General features: G+C 51.2%; 1 protein-coding gene across 6 annotated transcripts in view; it reads right to left on the bottom strand.

Annotated features, from left to right (window-relative positions):
- Nucleotides 1–15,690, bottom strand: part of CRAMP1 (cramped chromatin regulator homolog 1) — a 68,015-nt gene extending 52,325 nt beyond the window's left edge. For 5 of the 6 annotated variants that reach the window (XM_033840065.2, XM_033840063.2, XM_073792454.1 and 2 more), the window contains exons 1-3: nucleotides 15,426–15,690; nucleotides 13,024–13,370; nucleotides 2,668–2,861 (exon numbers count right to left, since the gene is read on the bottom strand). In XM_033840065.2, the coding sequence (XP_033695956.1) occupies nucleotides 2,668–2,861; nucleotides 13,024–13,369 (540 nt within the window). In that variant the 5' untranslated portion in view covers nucleotide 13,370; nucleotides 15,426–15,690. The remainder of the gene's footprint in view (nucleotides 1–2,667; nucleotides 2,862–13,023; nucleotides 13,371–15,425) is intronic. The other variant, XM_033840064.2, reaches the window with a different exon arrangement.
- Between the last annotated feature and the right edge of the window lie 1,154 nt (nucleotides 15,691–16,844).

Raw genomic sequence — 16,844 nt, forward strand, 5'->3', positions numbered from 1 at the left:
CAAGCAGAAGATGCTGGCCACGCGGCTGCGAGTAAGATAGGAATCAAGACTGGACAGCAATATGGACAGACAGACGTAAGAAGGGAAAAGGAAAAGTTGGCAACAGGCTTTGTGAAATGGAGTATAGAGGATGTTGAGGACAACCACGCTGGTCCAGGCGTTCATCCCACTGGTCTTCCCGCCAGCTCCCTGTCATGGGGGTCACAACCTTTACCCCTGGCCACAGGGAGGAGTCTGGGATGGGACCAGCCAAGCTGAGTTGTGCCCAGAACTGTCCTAACTAGCATGGAGGAGGGGTTGGGGAGGCACTCTCGCCCCTGGGGAGCACCTGAAGCAGGAGAGAATAAGCACAGAAATGTCACCCCCAACACACGGGGTTACAGGCAGAGGCCCAGTGACACCGTGGGAGTCCCTGCACACAGTCAGGCTTGATCCAGTCCCTCCGGCTCCCTCCCAGTTCAGTTCTGAGAGCTGCTCAATGCTCGGTCTTGCCCCTCTGCGCTACTCTGTGCTGGGTCTCTTCACTTGAGGCATAGCTCAGTCAGACGAGAGTGCATCAGAAAGGCAGGGAAGACCCTCATCAACACTGCAGAGGCCTGTGCTGAGCACCACGCCCCACGGGTGAAGATGCTCGTGGTTACATATGCCCTAGCTGACCAGCCGGTCATCACCCCACCAGAGTCCCGCTGAGTTTTGGTCAGACACACGAAGCAACAGACATAAAGCCCACACTTGTGCATGCGTTCTCCCTCTCTCTCTCTCTCTCTCTCTCTCTCTCTCTCTCTCTCTCTCTCTCTCTCTCTCTCTCTCTCTCTCTCCTCCCCCCCCCCCCCCACTGAGTTTTGGTCAGACACACGCAGCAACAGACATAAAGCCCACACTTGTGCATGCGCTCTCTTGCTCTCTCTCTCACACACATACATACACACACATACAATTTGGGATACACCAATAGTACCAACCGTAGAAAGCATTAAGTGACCTGAATAGCCAATTATTAATTATTATTATTATTAAGCAAGGATTTCAGGAGACCTCAAAACACCTACCTGGTAGAAAAGTTAAAACAAGAAGCCTAGCCCGATGAGAGGGGAATGAACTAATTCCCCTGAAGAAAGGTAAGGGCAGGTCATTAACACGGATTTCTTCTGCTTTTCATCAACAACCATGTCTCCCCCACGCTCCTGCAACTGAGTAGCCAGACTGCCTGCAGAGCCCACTTTCTCCCCAAGACAGAGGGGCCACACCAAAGCAGTAACTATTTCAGGTGAGAGTCAGCAATGGCTGCTGATTCTGAGGACCCTCCAGGAATCACAAGTCTTCTATGCCTAACAAACAGCTTAAAGAAGGCACCATTTGGGCATATAATCTATAAAAGAACAGCCTCTGTACTTTACCCTAGAACTGTCCAGGGAAGAAAAGGAACACACTTGAATGTGTTTGAATGACTTCGCGTCTACTGGAACAAGCCTCATGTGGACATTTCATTCTCTCCTCGGACAACAGAGTCAGGCAGCACCAACACGTGGCCTCCTCTATCCAGGAAGGGCAGAACTGAACCATCGACCCCGGAATGGGGCAGGCCAGCCACGGGAAAGCTCTGAACTCGGCTCTGCGTCCTGTTCTCTGCCCACAGTCAGGTGTCTCCTGATCTATGAACACTCCATGGCTTCAGTTCCAAAGCCTCCTTCCTCTGAGCCTTGTTTCACAGGCTTGGCTAGACTTTTCTATCACTCCAATTAGTTCACTAGTAAAAGAATAAGGCTCACTGACCAAGTAACCTACTCTTGATACTACATCCCAAAGAAGAAGTCTAAAATATGGAATGTGCACAAAGATGTCCATGGTAGCATTATTTACAACAGAATCTAGAAGGAACCACAACAATCAACAATACGAAAATGGTTAAGTAGAACAAGGACTGGCCAGAGGGTAAATATTTAGGTGTTGCAGGGCCACAGGTACTGCAGGAACCACACTGTAGTCAAAGACAATGTACAAGTGAAGAGGCTGAGCTGTGTTCCAATAAAACTTGATTTACAAAAAACAGGCAGTGAGCATGTGGGTCATAGTTGCCTTCATCTGAAGCAGAATATTTATAAGCATTAAAAAAATACTGAGCAAAAGAACTACAAAACACCATGAAAAATGCATTTAACGTTAATAAAAAAGTATGTTCTCTATAACTACAAAGATGTGGAGAAACAAAACCCGGAAGTAAAGATGGCTGGCAGGGAGCACGGCCGTTTCATTGGGCTGTGGGATGGGGGAGGAGCTTCTCTATGTTTAGGACTTGCCACTCTGTCCCCAGTCAGCTGTGATGTCTCTCTGGGTTGTGCTGGCTGCTCTGACTGATGTGGCAAGTGTCCCCTGGCCCCTCCCTCTCGGCGACATCCCTCCTGAATCGGCCCACTCAGCTGTGAGAGGAAGGCCCAGAGGGAAGGGCACCACTCTTCAGACCAGAACGTATTTCAGAGAATCTTAGAAAAGAAAAGAAGCAAACGAAAACACTTCCTAACAGCCACCTCACTAGTAACAGCTTTGAAAGTCACAGTGAGGAGGTAAAGGGCCAAGGTCAGAGGTCAAGGCCTGTGCCTGGGGACCCACAGGCAAGGGGTAAGAAGCCAGGAGCTTCAGCCGCCTCCTTGGGCTGCAGGACCCACTCACCTCGTACAGCCCCTCGAAGAAGGTGTTCTTGTCCTCCGTGCTCCACGACTCCCACTGACGCCGCACCTTCTTGCCTTCTTCCTTCTCACCGCCTGAAGACCCTAAGTTCCGGGAAGAGGAGCGAGAGCCCCCTGCAGGGGCAGCGGGGGCAACCCCGGACCCATTTCCAGCTGATGATCCGCCACCGTCAGCTCCTTCGAGAGAAAGAACCATATAGCCATCTGTGTCGGAAAGCGGGCTGCCCCGGGGCCCACCCGGGCCCCGCCCCCAGCTCCACCAGTGAGTGACATTGTCCTGCCCTGACCTCTGACTCTCGAGAGAAAAGTTTAAACAGTGAGTAAAAGGAGAGCATTTATGTGGCACCACTAGAGCACAAGGACAAGGTCCCGCCGAAGCACACAGCTCCTTTCCCACTGTGAACTAAAACCACATGGCATCTTTCCTTCTCAATTGAGGTTTGAGGTTAAATTTTTTCAAATAAATTGAAATTCAAACTCAAGAAAACATTTAAATGTATATAAGACACTACCTTCTTTGAGGTACAATCAATACTTAAATATGGACCACGTGATACCTCAGCACCTTTTAAAAGTCCTGGGACTTCCCTGGTGGTCCAGTGGTTAGGACTCCATGCTTCCACTGCAGGGGGCAAGGGTTCGATTCCTGTTCAGGGAACTAAGATCCCACATGCCGCATAGTGCGGCCAAAAAAAAAAGGTCTTAAAACTCCTTTTTCCTGATCACTTTCCACCAACAAAATCTGGTGTTCTGAGAGTGACCGACAACCCACAAATGCTCTTAAAGCATCAGTTCCTAATCTCAAGACAAGTCCTTGAAAAACCCGCCAAGAGGGGAGAGCACGTAAAGTACAGCATGGGGGCCCAAACGCCAGGCCGGGACTGAGAACTCTGTGCTCCCAGGAGAATGCAGGCAATAAACCAGAGGTAAAGGTCACAGATAACAATTTTACGACCTGACCCAAACCTCCCACCCATCTCAGTTCCTTCCTCTCAGAGGGAAGGGGAACTCCCCAGCATATCCCTGTGATAACCAGCATTCTCTTTTCACGGAACTGCAGGACCATCCAATGGTGAGAAATCTGCAAACTCTGAACAACGAGGGTGAAAAGAATATCATAAAAATAAAAGTACTTTAAAAAGGAAAAGCTAAACAAATACAGATTATTGTTAAATGCTTTCTTAATGAGATAATCGTGAACTTTTCCATAAAGATCCGCTTCTTTGTCAATCTGGTGGGGGCCCTGGACAGCCATGTGCACACTGGGGCTCAGGGCCACGTTTCCCTCACCCCCTTGACAGGGCTCTGCCTCCAAAGGGGATGAAAGACAATCATGAGAAATAAAAGAAATGAAAAAGTAAAAGTCCGTTATTCCACATATGTTTGCAAAGACTATCCCTGAAGAAACACAAGAGCAGGGGCTGCCTGGGGTATGGGGCAGGGGGTGTGGGGGGGAGTCAGTCTCCCCTCTTACACCTTGTTGTGTCTTTGTGCACTGTGGGTCCATGTAATTACATCAACATGAGTTTCTGAAAACAGTTGATCCCATCAGTCAGCTATCAGAAAGCAGAATGTTTCATACATGCAGAAAAAACTACTCGGCTACATGGAATGCGTTTGATTCTCTCATGTGGAAAGGTGTATCAGGCTAGCAGTGAGCTACCTTCATAAAGCGACACGAGTGGGTAACAGAAATCACTGTTCATCAGAGCTGTAGTGCCCAATTAGACAGCCACTAACAAGGCTATTTAAATTTAAATACTAATTAAAATTAAATAAAATAAAAACCCCAGTTCCTCAGTCATACCAGTCTCATTTCTAGTAGTCAGTGTCCACATGTGGCCAGCTGCTCCTGTGCTGGACAGCACAGGACCTTACTATCACCGCAGAAAGTGCCACTGGCCAGCACTATATTTGAATGTTCAACCTTCACGGTCCTAAACACACTGTTACAGAATAAGACATAATCAGGTTTAAAGCGTTTCACGGCTGCTCCCTTCCCATCCCACAGGCACAACAGAACTGCACCTCAGGATCTCTGAGTTCCAGGGTGGGCAAAGGACGCACTGAACACGTGGTCTGACTTTGTCCATTCCTCACCAAACCAAACCAAACCCTGACCTAATTAATGAGCTTAGCACATCCGGAGATGTTTTCAACAGGTGTGGCAACTTAGAGCACATTTGCAGGGATAATCGGTTTCATTCCATTTCTAGTAGGTCAGAGACGCTTTGTTATGAGCTGAAGACTGGGTTATGAGTGCTGTTTAAACTCCACTCTCGGGACTTCCCTGGTGGTCCAGCGGCTAAGAGTCCCTGCTCCCAATGCAGGGGACCCAGGTTCGATCCCTGGTCAGGGAACTAGATCCTGCATGCTGAAACTAAGACCTGGCACAACCAAGTAAATAAATATTTAATAAATAAATAAATAAACTCCACTCTCAAAAGAAGTTCTGGTTGATTTGGAGCCCACAGTTCCTCATGTGTACTCATCTGAGGAAGGGCTGTCTGTCTACCTCTGCACCACCCACAACAAAGGATTTCAGTGTCATTCTCAACTTTTGACAAAACCCTCACTAAACTCTCTTTTTCCAAAACAATGGCAACTTGCTGACAGTCACAGCTCAGGTTTACCTTTGCCAGCTCACGCTGGTGTCAATATACTTGAAAGTAACACACACACATTGTTAAAAATTCTATAAGGCAAACGTCTTGCTGGCTTTTATGAAATTTCACTGTATTACAACACTGGTGACCTGAGACACGGAGGATGAACATTGAAGAAAAACAGAATGGAAGCGTCACTGAGCTGAAAAGGACCTAAGGGGTAGCACACAGAATACACCAAACCAGCAGATGTGAAAGAAGGTACAACAGTAAAAGTGGCTCCGTGGAGGCCCATGAGGCAGCCAACCACACTGCGGAGCAGCGAGCCACTCTCCCCCCGCCAGAGGTCAGCTGCACAGATGCTCAGCCTCTCCTGCTCTCATTTCAAAAACGGTATGTCCTCAGTAGAGGAAAATAAAGCAAAACGAACTTTCAGAAAAGAAAGCAAATCACCCTCAGGCAACCATTTCTAACATTTGATGCTAGTCATTCTAGACCTTGAATGATTTTTAAAAGTAAAGTAAAATCACAAAACTTTAGGAGGGAAGGAGAACATGGCACCTGGTACATCCCTGAAATTTCAGATAAGGAAGAGAAGAGAGAGGCATCACCGCTTTACCTCAGGCTCCTTCAAGGGCCGCAGCTCAAGCAGAAAAAAAACCAGGAAGCAGGATCAGAGACACTGGTAGAACGAGATGGTGACCCAGGAAAAGTTCAGACAAAAACAGTGATGACCGAAGGGGGAAGACAGAGAAGCAAGCAAAGAGGACAGAAGCAGCAGGAAGGTAAGGGGGGGAGACAATTTTGAACAAGACTGAGTGGGCGTGGGGGCTCTCCCTGGGGGTGGGAGTGGGTGTGTGCCCAGCCAAAAGCACAGGGCCGAAGTCAACACTCTACCTGTGTCTGTGTTTCTGAGGCCATAAAGAGGGTTAGCGAGAGTCTGCACCGTGAGACGTCAGTATCCGAGGAACCAGAAGAGAAACGATGCACAAGAATGGGAGCCCCGCAGCGAGCTCTGTGAAAGCAGGAAGAGCCACACCAGGCATCACACAGCAAAGGCTCAGTGAGAGCTTGGGAACTGACGCGGCACAGGCTGGGGGCTCCACAGCTTGCCCTGCCCCTCGCCCACCCAGGCCCCTGGGACCCAGTGCCTTCCCTCATAACCCACTTCAAGCCACAGTCCTCTAGCCGCTCAGGGGCCACCTGGCTTCTCCCCTTTCCCGTTTCTGCTGCCACTTTCCCAGGCCAGCTCCACACCACCTCTGAGCAAGATGATTCTAACAACCCCCTCTCTGGTCTCCCAGACCACCAACCCCGCCGCAGCCACTCTCCCGGGCTCACATTTGAGGGACACAGACGCATGGCCTCGGTCCACCTTTTCCACTGCCCATCCATCCATCCACTCCGGACAAGCTAGACTGCCCGCCCTCCTCCACATGCACCCTCCCAACACCTGAGCAGCAGAGAACCACCCATCTGCCCGCCAGGGAAGCCCAGACACAGGTGGAGCAGCCTACCCAACACATTGCCACCCTGCCACCGTGCCCGCGGGCCTGGATGTGAGGGACACAGAGGTGCACAGCCCCATGGAGCACGTCCAAACGCCTGCTCCCTTCCGTCCCCATGGTGTGCAGTCACCTCTTTTCAGGACGGCGAAACGGAGGCTCTGAAGGCGGGAAAGCCGTACAGTCCCTGGGCAGCAGGAGCCAAACCAGAGCCCCGGACTCACACTCCAGACCTGGGCATTGTCCTCCTGGGACACATGACATCGTGGTGGCTGCCACCGTGTCAAGGCTGCTTTGGTATTTATGACACCAGAGCCACAAAAGTCAGAAGCTAGAGGGAACTTGATCTCAACGTCCCCCTCAGTCTGTGACAGATGAGGAAATAGGTTCAATGACTGCCTGGTGCCACCAGCCAGGGAGTGGCAGGGCTCAAGACTCCGGAGGATGCTGTGACTTAACTAGGGGAGACGCAGAGGATGTAGTCACAGTCCATCACAGCATACAATCCCGTCCTGAGCCTTCCTCTGGAGCTTGCCGAACTTCTTTCCAAGCGATATATCAAAATCCCAGAGGGACGGAAAACCCGCCGAACTCAAGGGCGTCAGAAATGTCCATCCCAGCAGGAGGGGACACACGGGCCTCCCTGACCGGCTCCACCTGCTCTAGACTAGAAGGGCATTCCTGGTGTCTTTGTGGCCACGCGCCCCTGCCCCCACCCCAGCTCGGGGCACCTCCTGGCGCAGCAGAGAGCACAGCCCGGGAGGGGCGGCACACACCATGTGGTCCCAACACGGCCCCCTCAGGTCGCGGTCAGTCCAGACGGGAGGTGCGATGCCAAGGCTCCCAGAGGTGCTTCCGTGCCTCTCATAACACACACATCCGTGTCACATGCTGAACAGCCAGACGTGGCTCAGGGGACACCCTCCCTACCAGGGCCACGCAGAGGGGAAGACGTCAAGCAAGCCAATTCCCAGTCAGAGTGTCACCCAACAGACAAATCCAAATGCCTCCCCTGGGCCTGCTGCTGCCCCGAGAGCTGCGGGCCTCCCACAAGGATCCCTCCTGGGCATTAGTCGCTCCATCTGTCTCTAGGGCCCGTCCCGGGTCCCCCTCAGCGCCCTCCACATGCAGACCAGGGCCAGCCACCCTCCAAGACTTCTTGTTCCTCCTGCAAACGAATGAGAAAAACACAACTACAATCCCTGTGTTCCTACTAAAACATATGCCCTCCTCATCGAATACTATGATGGTTTCCTAATGTTTCTGTAGGTAATTCTTGATCTCCCACCCAAACCACAGACGCCAGGAACGTCGTCTTCTCCCAGCATTTCACACGTGGTTCTTCAGTGGTAAGAACACTGCCATTACTTGATGTGATAAACTGCACACCACCATCCAGGACAAAGCTGTTTTTCACATTTGTGACTCTGCTATCTGAAATCACCCCTCTGCTATCCTTGTATCTTTGTATCACCAAAACAAGACACAACGTACTACATGAAATGAAAATCCTGAAATATGTATGGTTGGCAGGCACAAGACAATTCCAGACGTTCACGAGACACCATGGAAACAACACTGCTGTTGACACTAAAAGTCAAGGAAGTACTTGAAAATTAGCTCAGCCTTCAAACCAAAACGCAACTGTTACCTTACCTACTTGTCCATACTATCTATTCACATCTTTGATGTGAAGCAAATGCCATCTGTACAACTCTGAACTGAATCATTCACCCAGAACCTCTGGTTTACAGGTATTTTCCTCTCTGTCCTGCATGGCTACATCATGGTCTCTGAAGTGGCCTGGGCCACAGGTCTCCTGACCTACTGTGACCGGGGCGGGGGGGGGGGGGGCCTGTGTCACACAACAGGACCACGTGTCATGGTTGTTATGTATTCCCCATACGTAGCATCACATGAGGAGTGTGGTGTGTACTGGACAGAGGTGGGAGAATGTCCTAGCTTCCCTCCTCTTCTCCCAACAAGGTCTGAGGGCTTTCACAGAGCTTGACGTCCCCACCCAGGTGGGACACTGGGATGACAGTCGTCATGTACTGGATCAGACTGGGCACAAGAGCCACAGAGCTCCAGCCTTGGTGGTTTCGAGAGGGTCAGATGTGTCCCCCTGCCCTCAGAGGGTACAGGAAGCAGGGACTTCACCCAGCCGCCCAGGCCTGGCCCAAGTGCCTGGTGAGGGAGGACAAGAGTGACCGCAGTGCAGACTGTAGGTGAAGCCACACCAAGCCCGGGGCCTCCGAGAGGCAAGGGCTAAGCAGAGCCCGCCAGGGAGACAACTGCCCTGACTTCGGGCACCCCAGGACCCCAGTCATCCTGCACGGCAGACTCCTTCGCCCCTGAATTAAGTGCAGCTTCAGCCGCTGGCATACCGGACCCACTTTGAAAGTAAGGAACCTGAAGTTCAGGCAGGTTGAGCACCTCTCCGCTGCCCCCAGCTGAACTGGACACAGGGGCTCTGGGTGGGGAAACCGGGTCTCCTGACTGCTGGCTCACCCTTCTTCCCTAAAGGACAACCTTCTCCCAAAGGTCGACCGCCTCGGGGTGAGGTACCTCATAAGATGTCTTTTAAAAACACCTAGAAGCTACAGGCAGGCCCCAGATTATGAAAAATATACTTTCTGTACACTGATTCACTGATTCTTAAGCACAAGCACAGTAAAGCCAGGTGACACCACCCGACTGTGGAGACGGTGCATCTTAGGACTGGCTCCCCCGACTCTGTGGAACAAAGTACCTGGGTGGGGGAGGGAAACGGACAGCAATGGAAACGGAGGGTCTGACTCTGCCTCCACCTCAGGCATCCCCTCAGCCCAACTGTCCTGCCAGGGCAGCAACTTCAGGGCATTCCTGGGACCTCTACCCCCTACCTCCCGACAGGTGACCTCCTCCCACCCTGTCCACCTGTTCAAACTCAGCCTGCAGCTCCCCTGACCTCGCAGCCAGGCACATTTTCCCTAAGAGAAGCCTGTTACTCAGCCATGCAGGGCTTCACAGCATTATTTATTGCGGTGAGGCAGGCACTAGCATTATCCCCATTTATAGACCGAGAAATTGAGACGCACTAGTTCACCCAGAATCATCCAGATTGTGAACTGGCGAAACGGGGAAGGGCATGAGGGCTGTTTCCTGGCCCGTGTTTCCAAAGACTGTGAATCCAGTCTCAAGTGTGCCCTCAGGCCACTCTGGGCACATGGTAGGGCCAGAGGAGCATTTATTTTGGTATCAAGCAGATCCACTGGTTTCTGATCTGCAGCTTACCTTCTGTCTAGCTAAGCACGCTGTTTGAACAACAAACCCCAGTGTCTGCACACATTTAAAAGCTAAGCAACAAAAATGCAAGATGCTTGGTGCACTGGCACTAAACCATTGCTACTTTCCCTTTACCAACTCAAAAAAAATTTAATTCAGACATGTACTACAAAAAAATTTATTTTTTACTGAAGTTGGCAAGAGTCTATTCTTATAAAAAAAGAAAAGACATATTTGTGTGGAGAGAAGCCAAATGAGAACTTCCTTTCCTCCACAAGCCTTTTCCTCCCAAACCCACAGCAAAGTTCTCCATCCATTAAAATTGAAACTGGAAAGCGGTAAGTAATCAGCCAAAGGGACCTCCCACAGCTAGGCTGTGATTATTTCTCAAATATAATGGAAATTTTATTTTTCTGAAGTGAAAAAACTGTAAAATGCCAGTACTGTTCACTCCCTTACTGGTCCATGCTCATCACTCCAGGTGGAGATTTCCATGGTCGGTAAGACAAATAGCTCCTCCAAGAATCCTTTCCAAAGGTTACGGGCATGCTGTCACAACTGACCTTCTTTCTGCCTGTTAAGGGGGCCGTGAGGGAAGCAGAGGTTGCCCTGAGGCAGGAAGGGGGATGTCCTGGGCGTGGTAAGTGCATCCAAAGGAAGCTCAGGGCACATCCCAGAGGAGGCCTCACTAGAAAGCTCAAGGCCAGAAGCAGGCCGAGAAGTTCTGTGAAGCAGAGGAAACATGCTTTCTACTCCTTTCCTAAATGCCACCATTACAGTTTAGCTTTATTATTCACTTAAACAAACATCTGCTTGCTAAAATAGGAAAATGCATAAGTCACAAGAAGCACAAATTCTAACAACTCTCCATTTTACTAGTGGAAAGTGGATTGCTGCTCCAAGCCACACCTTGGGCAAGAACCAAGAACAGATCTGACACAAGGCTAACCCAGGAAACCTTCTCCATCCGAGCCACACTCAAGTATGCAAACGAAAGCAAACTTCTCCTCACCTGACTGCCAAAATTCTAACTGAAGTTTCAGCATCACTTGACCTCACATACAGGTAGTCATTTACAGGGGACAGAGCACTTTCACGCCAGCGCCTCGTTTCATTTTAGCAGCCACACGTGGAGAGAGTGGAGCAGTCAGTCCCTGCTGTTCCTCCTTTCACAGGTGAGGATGCCTCTCCAACAGAAAAGCAGGCTTGAAGTCAAGCAAGCAGACCAAGGTCAGAGGACCAGAGGAATGAGGCCAAGAACTTGATTGGGCACCAGAGCCAGGGCTTCTGAAGCCACAAACAAACCCTCGAAGGAACCACAGCAGCTCACACATAATAACTTACACATATCTGTAACTGGGAACGAAAACCTATTTTTTTACAAAACAAAGCCAATAAAACAAATTAACATTTCCCTAATTGATCAGCAACTTTCACACCAAAATAAGCTTCTATGAGGCAAGTTTTGACTTCTGAAACATACAGAATGACCTTATACGTACATCTTCAAGTAAGTATACTTACATCAAAAGTCTACCAAAAAACCAAGTAAGGCCATGATTTCAAAGGCCAGTCCTCCTCAGCTGAGGAGGCAGAAGCAGCAAGCCTAACTGCACACATTTGGCCCAGATCTCCAAAATGGGCCCTCCATTAGCGCCTGAGGTATTTCCTTCTTAAAATTATCAGGACCACGTAGTAAATTTAAATTGCCATTTCCCAAGGAGCTAACTGACAGTTTTTTCATGCAGAACTCACTAGAAAATGGTGTTACATTTGCTACCTATAAAAATGCTGCAAACGTGGCCTGAAACAAAAGGGATGTTAAGAACAATTCACTTGGACTTCCCTGGTGGCGCCGTGGTTAAAAATCCGCCTGCCAATGCAGGGGACACAGGTTCGATCCCTGGTCCGGGAAGACCCCACATGCCACAGAGCAACTAAGCCTGTGCACCACAACTACTGAGCATGTGCTCTAGAGACTGCGTGCCACAACTACTGAGCCTGCGTGCCACAACTACTGAAGCCCGTGCACCTAGAGCCTGCGCTCCACAACAAGAGAAGCCACCGCAATGAGAAGCCCGCACACCGCAACGAAAAGTAGCCCCCGCTCGCTGCAACTACAGAAAGCCCGTGCACAGCAAGGAAGACCTAACACAGCCAAAAATAAATAACCAAATTTATTAAAAAAAAAAAAATTCACTTGTACAATTAACAAAAAACAGAATGCTAAAATATAAATAGACACAAGCTGAAAACAATGGGGAACTGGCAGATCGGGAACAAAAAAGCCGTAATATTCTCAACAACCTGAGAATACCACGACAAATACTGTAGACTGTTACTCATTTACATCAGGCCACAGATGTTTTCACCACTTACTACACCAGGGGAGATGTTTTCATGGCACCCAAGGAAACCTTAGTTGAAACTCAAAGGCCACATCTTGATGCCCTTAAAATTTTCAAGCCTAGCATACTTGAAGTGGAGGGTGATGAGCCCAAGTCAGACCCTTCGGATCACTCATTTTCGGCTTATCAATCTTTCCCCAAATGAGTTTCAAAAGCCCATTTCTTTGTTGTATTTCCACACATCTGAGTCTGGGGAAGAGACACAGCACGTATTTTCTCAATCTATTTCTAAACTATTGTCTGCTGTTTAAAATAACCTACCATATAAATCATCAAGGAGCCTTTGGGGGGAAAAAACCCAACCTTCAGAAATCTATTGTGTTTGCCCAGAGAAGGAATACTTACTGCCTCTTAACATAGTTTAAATACAGAAAGAGTCTCTTTGGAGGAGGAAAGAGTCATGTCCCCCTGCAAAGTGCCACCTAAAGTGTGGGTGCTGGACAAATGTGGGAGCAGGAGCTGGGTGGAGGCAGGGAGGCGGGGAGGGAAGGGTCCCTTCTCCACCCCCGGGGAGCGCAGGGCACACCCTGAAAGGGGCTGGGGTCCCCCGTACCTTTTCCGCGGGGCCCTGAGCTGCCCGCGCTGCTGCTCCCCCCGGCGCAGGACGAGTCCTTCCTGAGCCTCTTGCTTTGCGGCCTCACGCTGGACCTGAGGAAGTGGTGCTGGTCCTGGGGGCAGGCGGGCGGCGGGGACGGGGCCTGCGGGCCGCCCGAGGGGGCCTGGGGGCCGTCGCCGCCGTCCCGGGGGGTCTTGCCGTCCCTCTTTGTGCCACCGCTCTCCTCGGCCGCGTCCCCGCTGCCGGGCCCCTCTCCTTCCAGCGAGTCCTCATCGGCCGACCTCTTGCCCAGCCTCTTGAGCCCTTCCTCCCCGCCGCCGCCGTCTCCCAACTTCACTGTCATCCTGGCCGGGGAGGGGAAGAGGGGACCCCGGTGAGGCGCGCGGCCCGCAGCCTGCGAGAAGTTTAGCCGCACCGATCCCCTCTCAACATGGCCGCCGTTGTTTGTTCCAGATCCCCTCCCGCGGCCCGCCCGCCCCAGCCCGGCCAGCCGGGCCTGAGCCGCCGCCCGCCCGACCCCAGCCCGGACCCCCGCGCGCCCGCCCGCCCGACGTCCAGGAAACGGCGGCCGGCGGCGAGGAGGCGGCGGGGCGGCAGCTGGGCGGCCGCACCCGGACGGCCCTGCCCGTGCGGCGCCCCGGCCCGGGGTCGGGAAGGGGGCATGTGGCCCGGGCTGGGGTCCCGGGGTCCCGGAGCCACCTACCCAGCGGGCCCACGGCTCATGGCCTGCGCGCTGGGCAGCCCGCGCGCCGGCCTCGCTCCCAGCGCTGCCTGGGCCGGCCTGGCCTCCGCGCCCGCGTCCCCCGACCCCACCCCTCCCCGCCCCCCAAAACGCACAGGACTCCGGGCCCGCGCACCTGCCCCGCAAGCCTGCCCCCAAAGTTAGACCCGGAGCGGGGTCGAGGGGCCCGGATCGACCCCGGCAGGGGAGAGGCGCGGGCTCGCCTGCGTGCACAGGGAACTCCATGGTGGCCCGCGGCTGCCGGTCCGCCTGCTTATTTTAAAACAGACATAAAGAATAATAAGCTCGGGGTTTCTGGGAATCTTGCTTCGGAGGGTGGGATATGTGTGCTGCTGCGGGATTTACGAATTGAAAATGCTTTTGCAACAAAGGAGCCTGTTGCATGGAACAGGTTGGAGCCACCTATGAAAGTGACAGCACAGTTATGTCCAGGTAAGAATGGATAAAAGAGAATTGTGTTAAAACTCTCGGTAACCATGAATAAAAATCTCGCATTAACTTTGCTACCCTCTGTTGTGAGCAATGTCAACAACAAAATGTGACAACTCTAAAATGTGGACCAAAAAGCAGATCCACTCAGTTTATGCAAAGAGAATCAGACACTATCAATATTGTAAACCCAGAAATAGTAATGTGTACATGCGATGAAGCAAGAAAGATCAACAGGTGTTGATACTATGCCCAAACTCTGTTTGACATGCTCAACACGACTGCTGAGAATGGGAACATTTTCATTTAAAAGGAAAATGAGAGCAAGACATCAAGGCCAACAATGAAATACATTAACAGGAGTAAGGACCTTTCAAAGAAAGATTTAGAAATGATTAAAATCATGACAATATCTGCTACTGCTCTTAAGTATTATGCCTCAAAACTATCTGTTATAGCATTCATCTGTTGAAATTGATGTCATAAATCATCTGAATTCATACCAGTTTAAAAAAAAAACCTGCCAAAAATAGAACTATACAAGACAGATACTACCCAAACTTAAAGGACTTCATGGCATAGGACATTTCACTATTCACTTATCCTATCCATTTCTGCTTAAGAAACCTGAAAATATCCTAAAGGGCCTTCCTCTGGGTTATAATGTGGAAAACCCTATCCCCAGGGACCTATCATCCCAAAGCTACCCACATAACCCAGGACCCGGGCAAAGGTTACATCAGCTGCAACAGAATAAACTTGCCCGTTCGCCAGGTTGAATATTGGAAGACACTAAACTGAATACAAAAGGACGTTGCTTTTCAGAATTAAAAAGATATTAACACATTTCAGTTTTCCCTGAAGGGAAAAAGAAAACATGGAGATGGAATCCTTTTACCCAATACCTCCAACCTTACTTCCTGACAGTGCACAGAGGTGGGATCACCTCAAACCCAATCCCGGCTGGGCAGCATTTGCCACATTTCGGGAAAGGAAAAGCAAAACCTTCCCTCTCCGGCGGATTTCTGGCTGCACACAAAGAGCGCTGTCAACGCAACACTTGTGAGTCCGGGCTCCCGCGAGCCGCCCCGACAAAGCACCGCGTAGTAACCACCGCCGCCAGGGCTTAGGCAACTTCTCCCTCAGCCCCGCTCCGGCTGGGATCCGGGCCTCGCCGTGACGGCCGGTCGGGGTGGCCCACCCCACCCGAGCCCCAGCCTGCCGTCACCTTTTTCATCAAAGCCTCGCAGCAGCCAGGCTTCCCGGGTCCCCCGGGGTCCTGTCGGGCAGCCCCGGCTCCCGAGCGCCGGCTGCTGAGAGGCCGCAACGCCGGTGTGGTCCTCCCGCCTTGGAAGAAGTCGCCGAGCGGCCCTCGCCCCGGCACGTCCCCTCCGCTGCCGGCGTGTGGCTGACGGGGTTGCGAGCCCCGGTGCTGCGGCCGCTCAGCCTCCCAGAGGCCCGGCCCGCGGCGTACAGGAGCAGTTCCGGCTACGGCGGCCGGCGAAGTCCGCGGGACCGACACGCGGGGCGGGGCCGGAGCGGCGGGAGCGCGGGCCGGGGCGGGGCGACGCGCGCGGGACCGAGCACGCCGAGGTTTCCAGCGGGCGCGCCCCCTCAGGGGCGCTCCCATTGGTCGGCGGCGGGAACGCGCGCTTGCACGCACGGACGCTGGGCGGGGGCGGAGGGCGGGCCCGCAAAGTGGGTAATGTTGTGACGCCAGTCTCGCAGCAGTGCGGACTGGTACGTCTCTCCGGATTGGTGAATAGACAGCCAATAGAGTGAGAGCCTAGGCTGTGATTGGCCCGGGCCGTGTTGACGGATGCGTGAGAAGAAAACGCCGCCTGAGCTCTGAGTCTTGAATCCGGCGCGAACGGGGTTTTTAACGAAAAAGTGTAAAAGTGTAACTGAGGCAGATAAACACACCCTTTATTGAGTTGAGTGCATACTTTTCAAGTTCCTTAGCGTTGCGGCTGGTGCTGGGCATTTAGGTTGTTTTTCTTCGTTTCGGCGATAAAGGAGTGTTTTAAATTCTAGTGTTTATGACCCCTGATAAGAGCGATGGTGTTTAAGGGTACAAACTTGTAAGGCGTAGTATCTAATGCACAGTATAATGGATACAGACAATAATATTGTACTATATGTAATGTGATAAATATCTCTACATGCTAATCATATAATATACAAATGTATCAAAGCAACGTTCTGTATACCTTAAACTTACGCAATGTTAAATGTCAAATTTATTCAATAAAATTCTAGTGTTTATGAAAATTTTTTTTTTTAAATAGAATTTTCCTTGTATGTGTGTGATCCAGCGCCTAGCTCCTCCTATTAGGTAGTACCTACATTTTCCTATTTTTTTTATTTAACAATGTGGACCTTTTTGCTATAGTAAGTTTTTTAAATGAATGACATTACTTCTTTTTTTTCCAAAATTAGTTTAACCCACCAGACCGTTAGGCCAGGGCAGCACGTTGCTAATGCCTTAGGGAATGCAGTCTGCCTCCAGGGTTAGAAACCAGGTTAGTTTCTAACCGGATGAACTCGTATCGTTGGCTACTATTTTCTCTCCAATGGCGTCCATAAGGCCCCCAAAGCACTGAGCGCATGTCATAAGTTAACAGCTTCAAGGAACCATATTGAATCA

Source organism: Tursiops truncatus, chromosome 15 (genome assembly GCF_011762595.2).
Source record: "Tursiops truncatus isolate mTurTru1 chromosome 15, mTurTru1.mat.Y, whole genome shotgun sequence".
In the NCBI taxonomy this organism is placed as follows: domain Eukaryota; kingdom Metazoa; phylum Chordata; class Mammalia; order Artiodactyla; family Delphinidae; genus Tursiops; species Tursiops truncatus.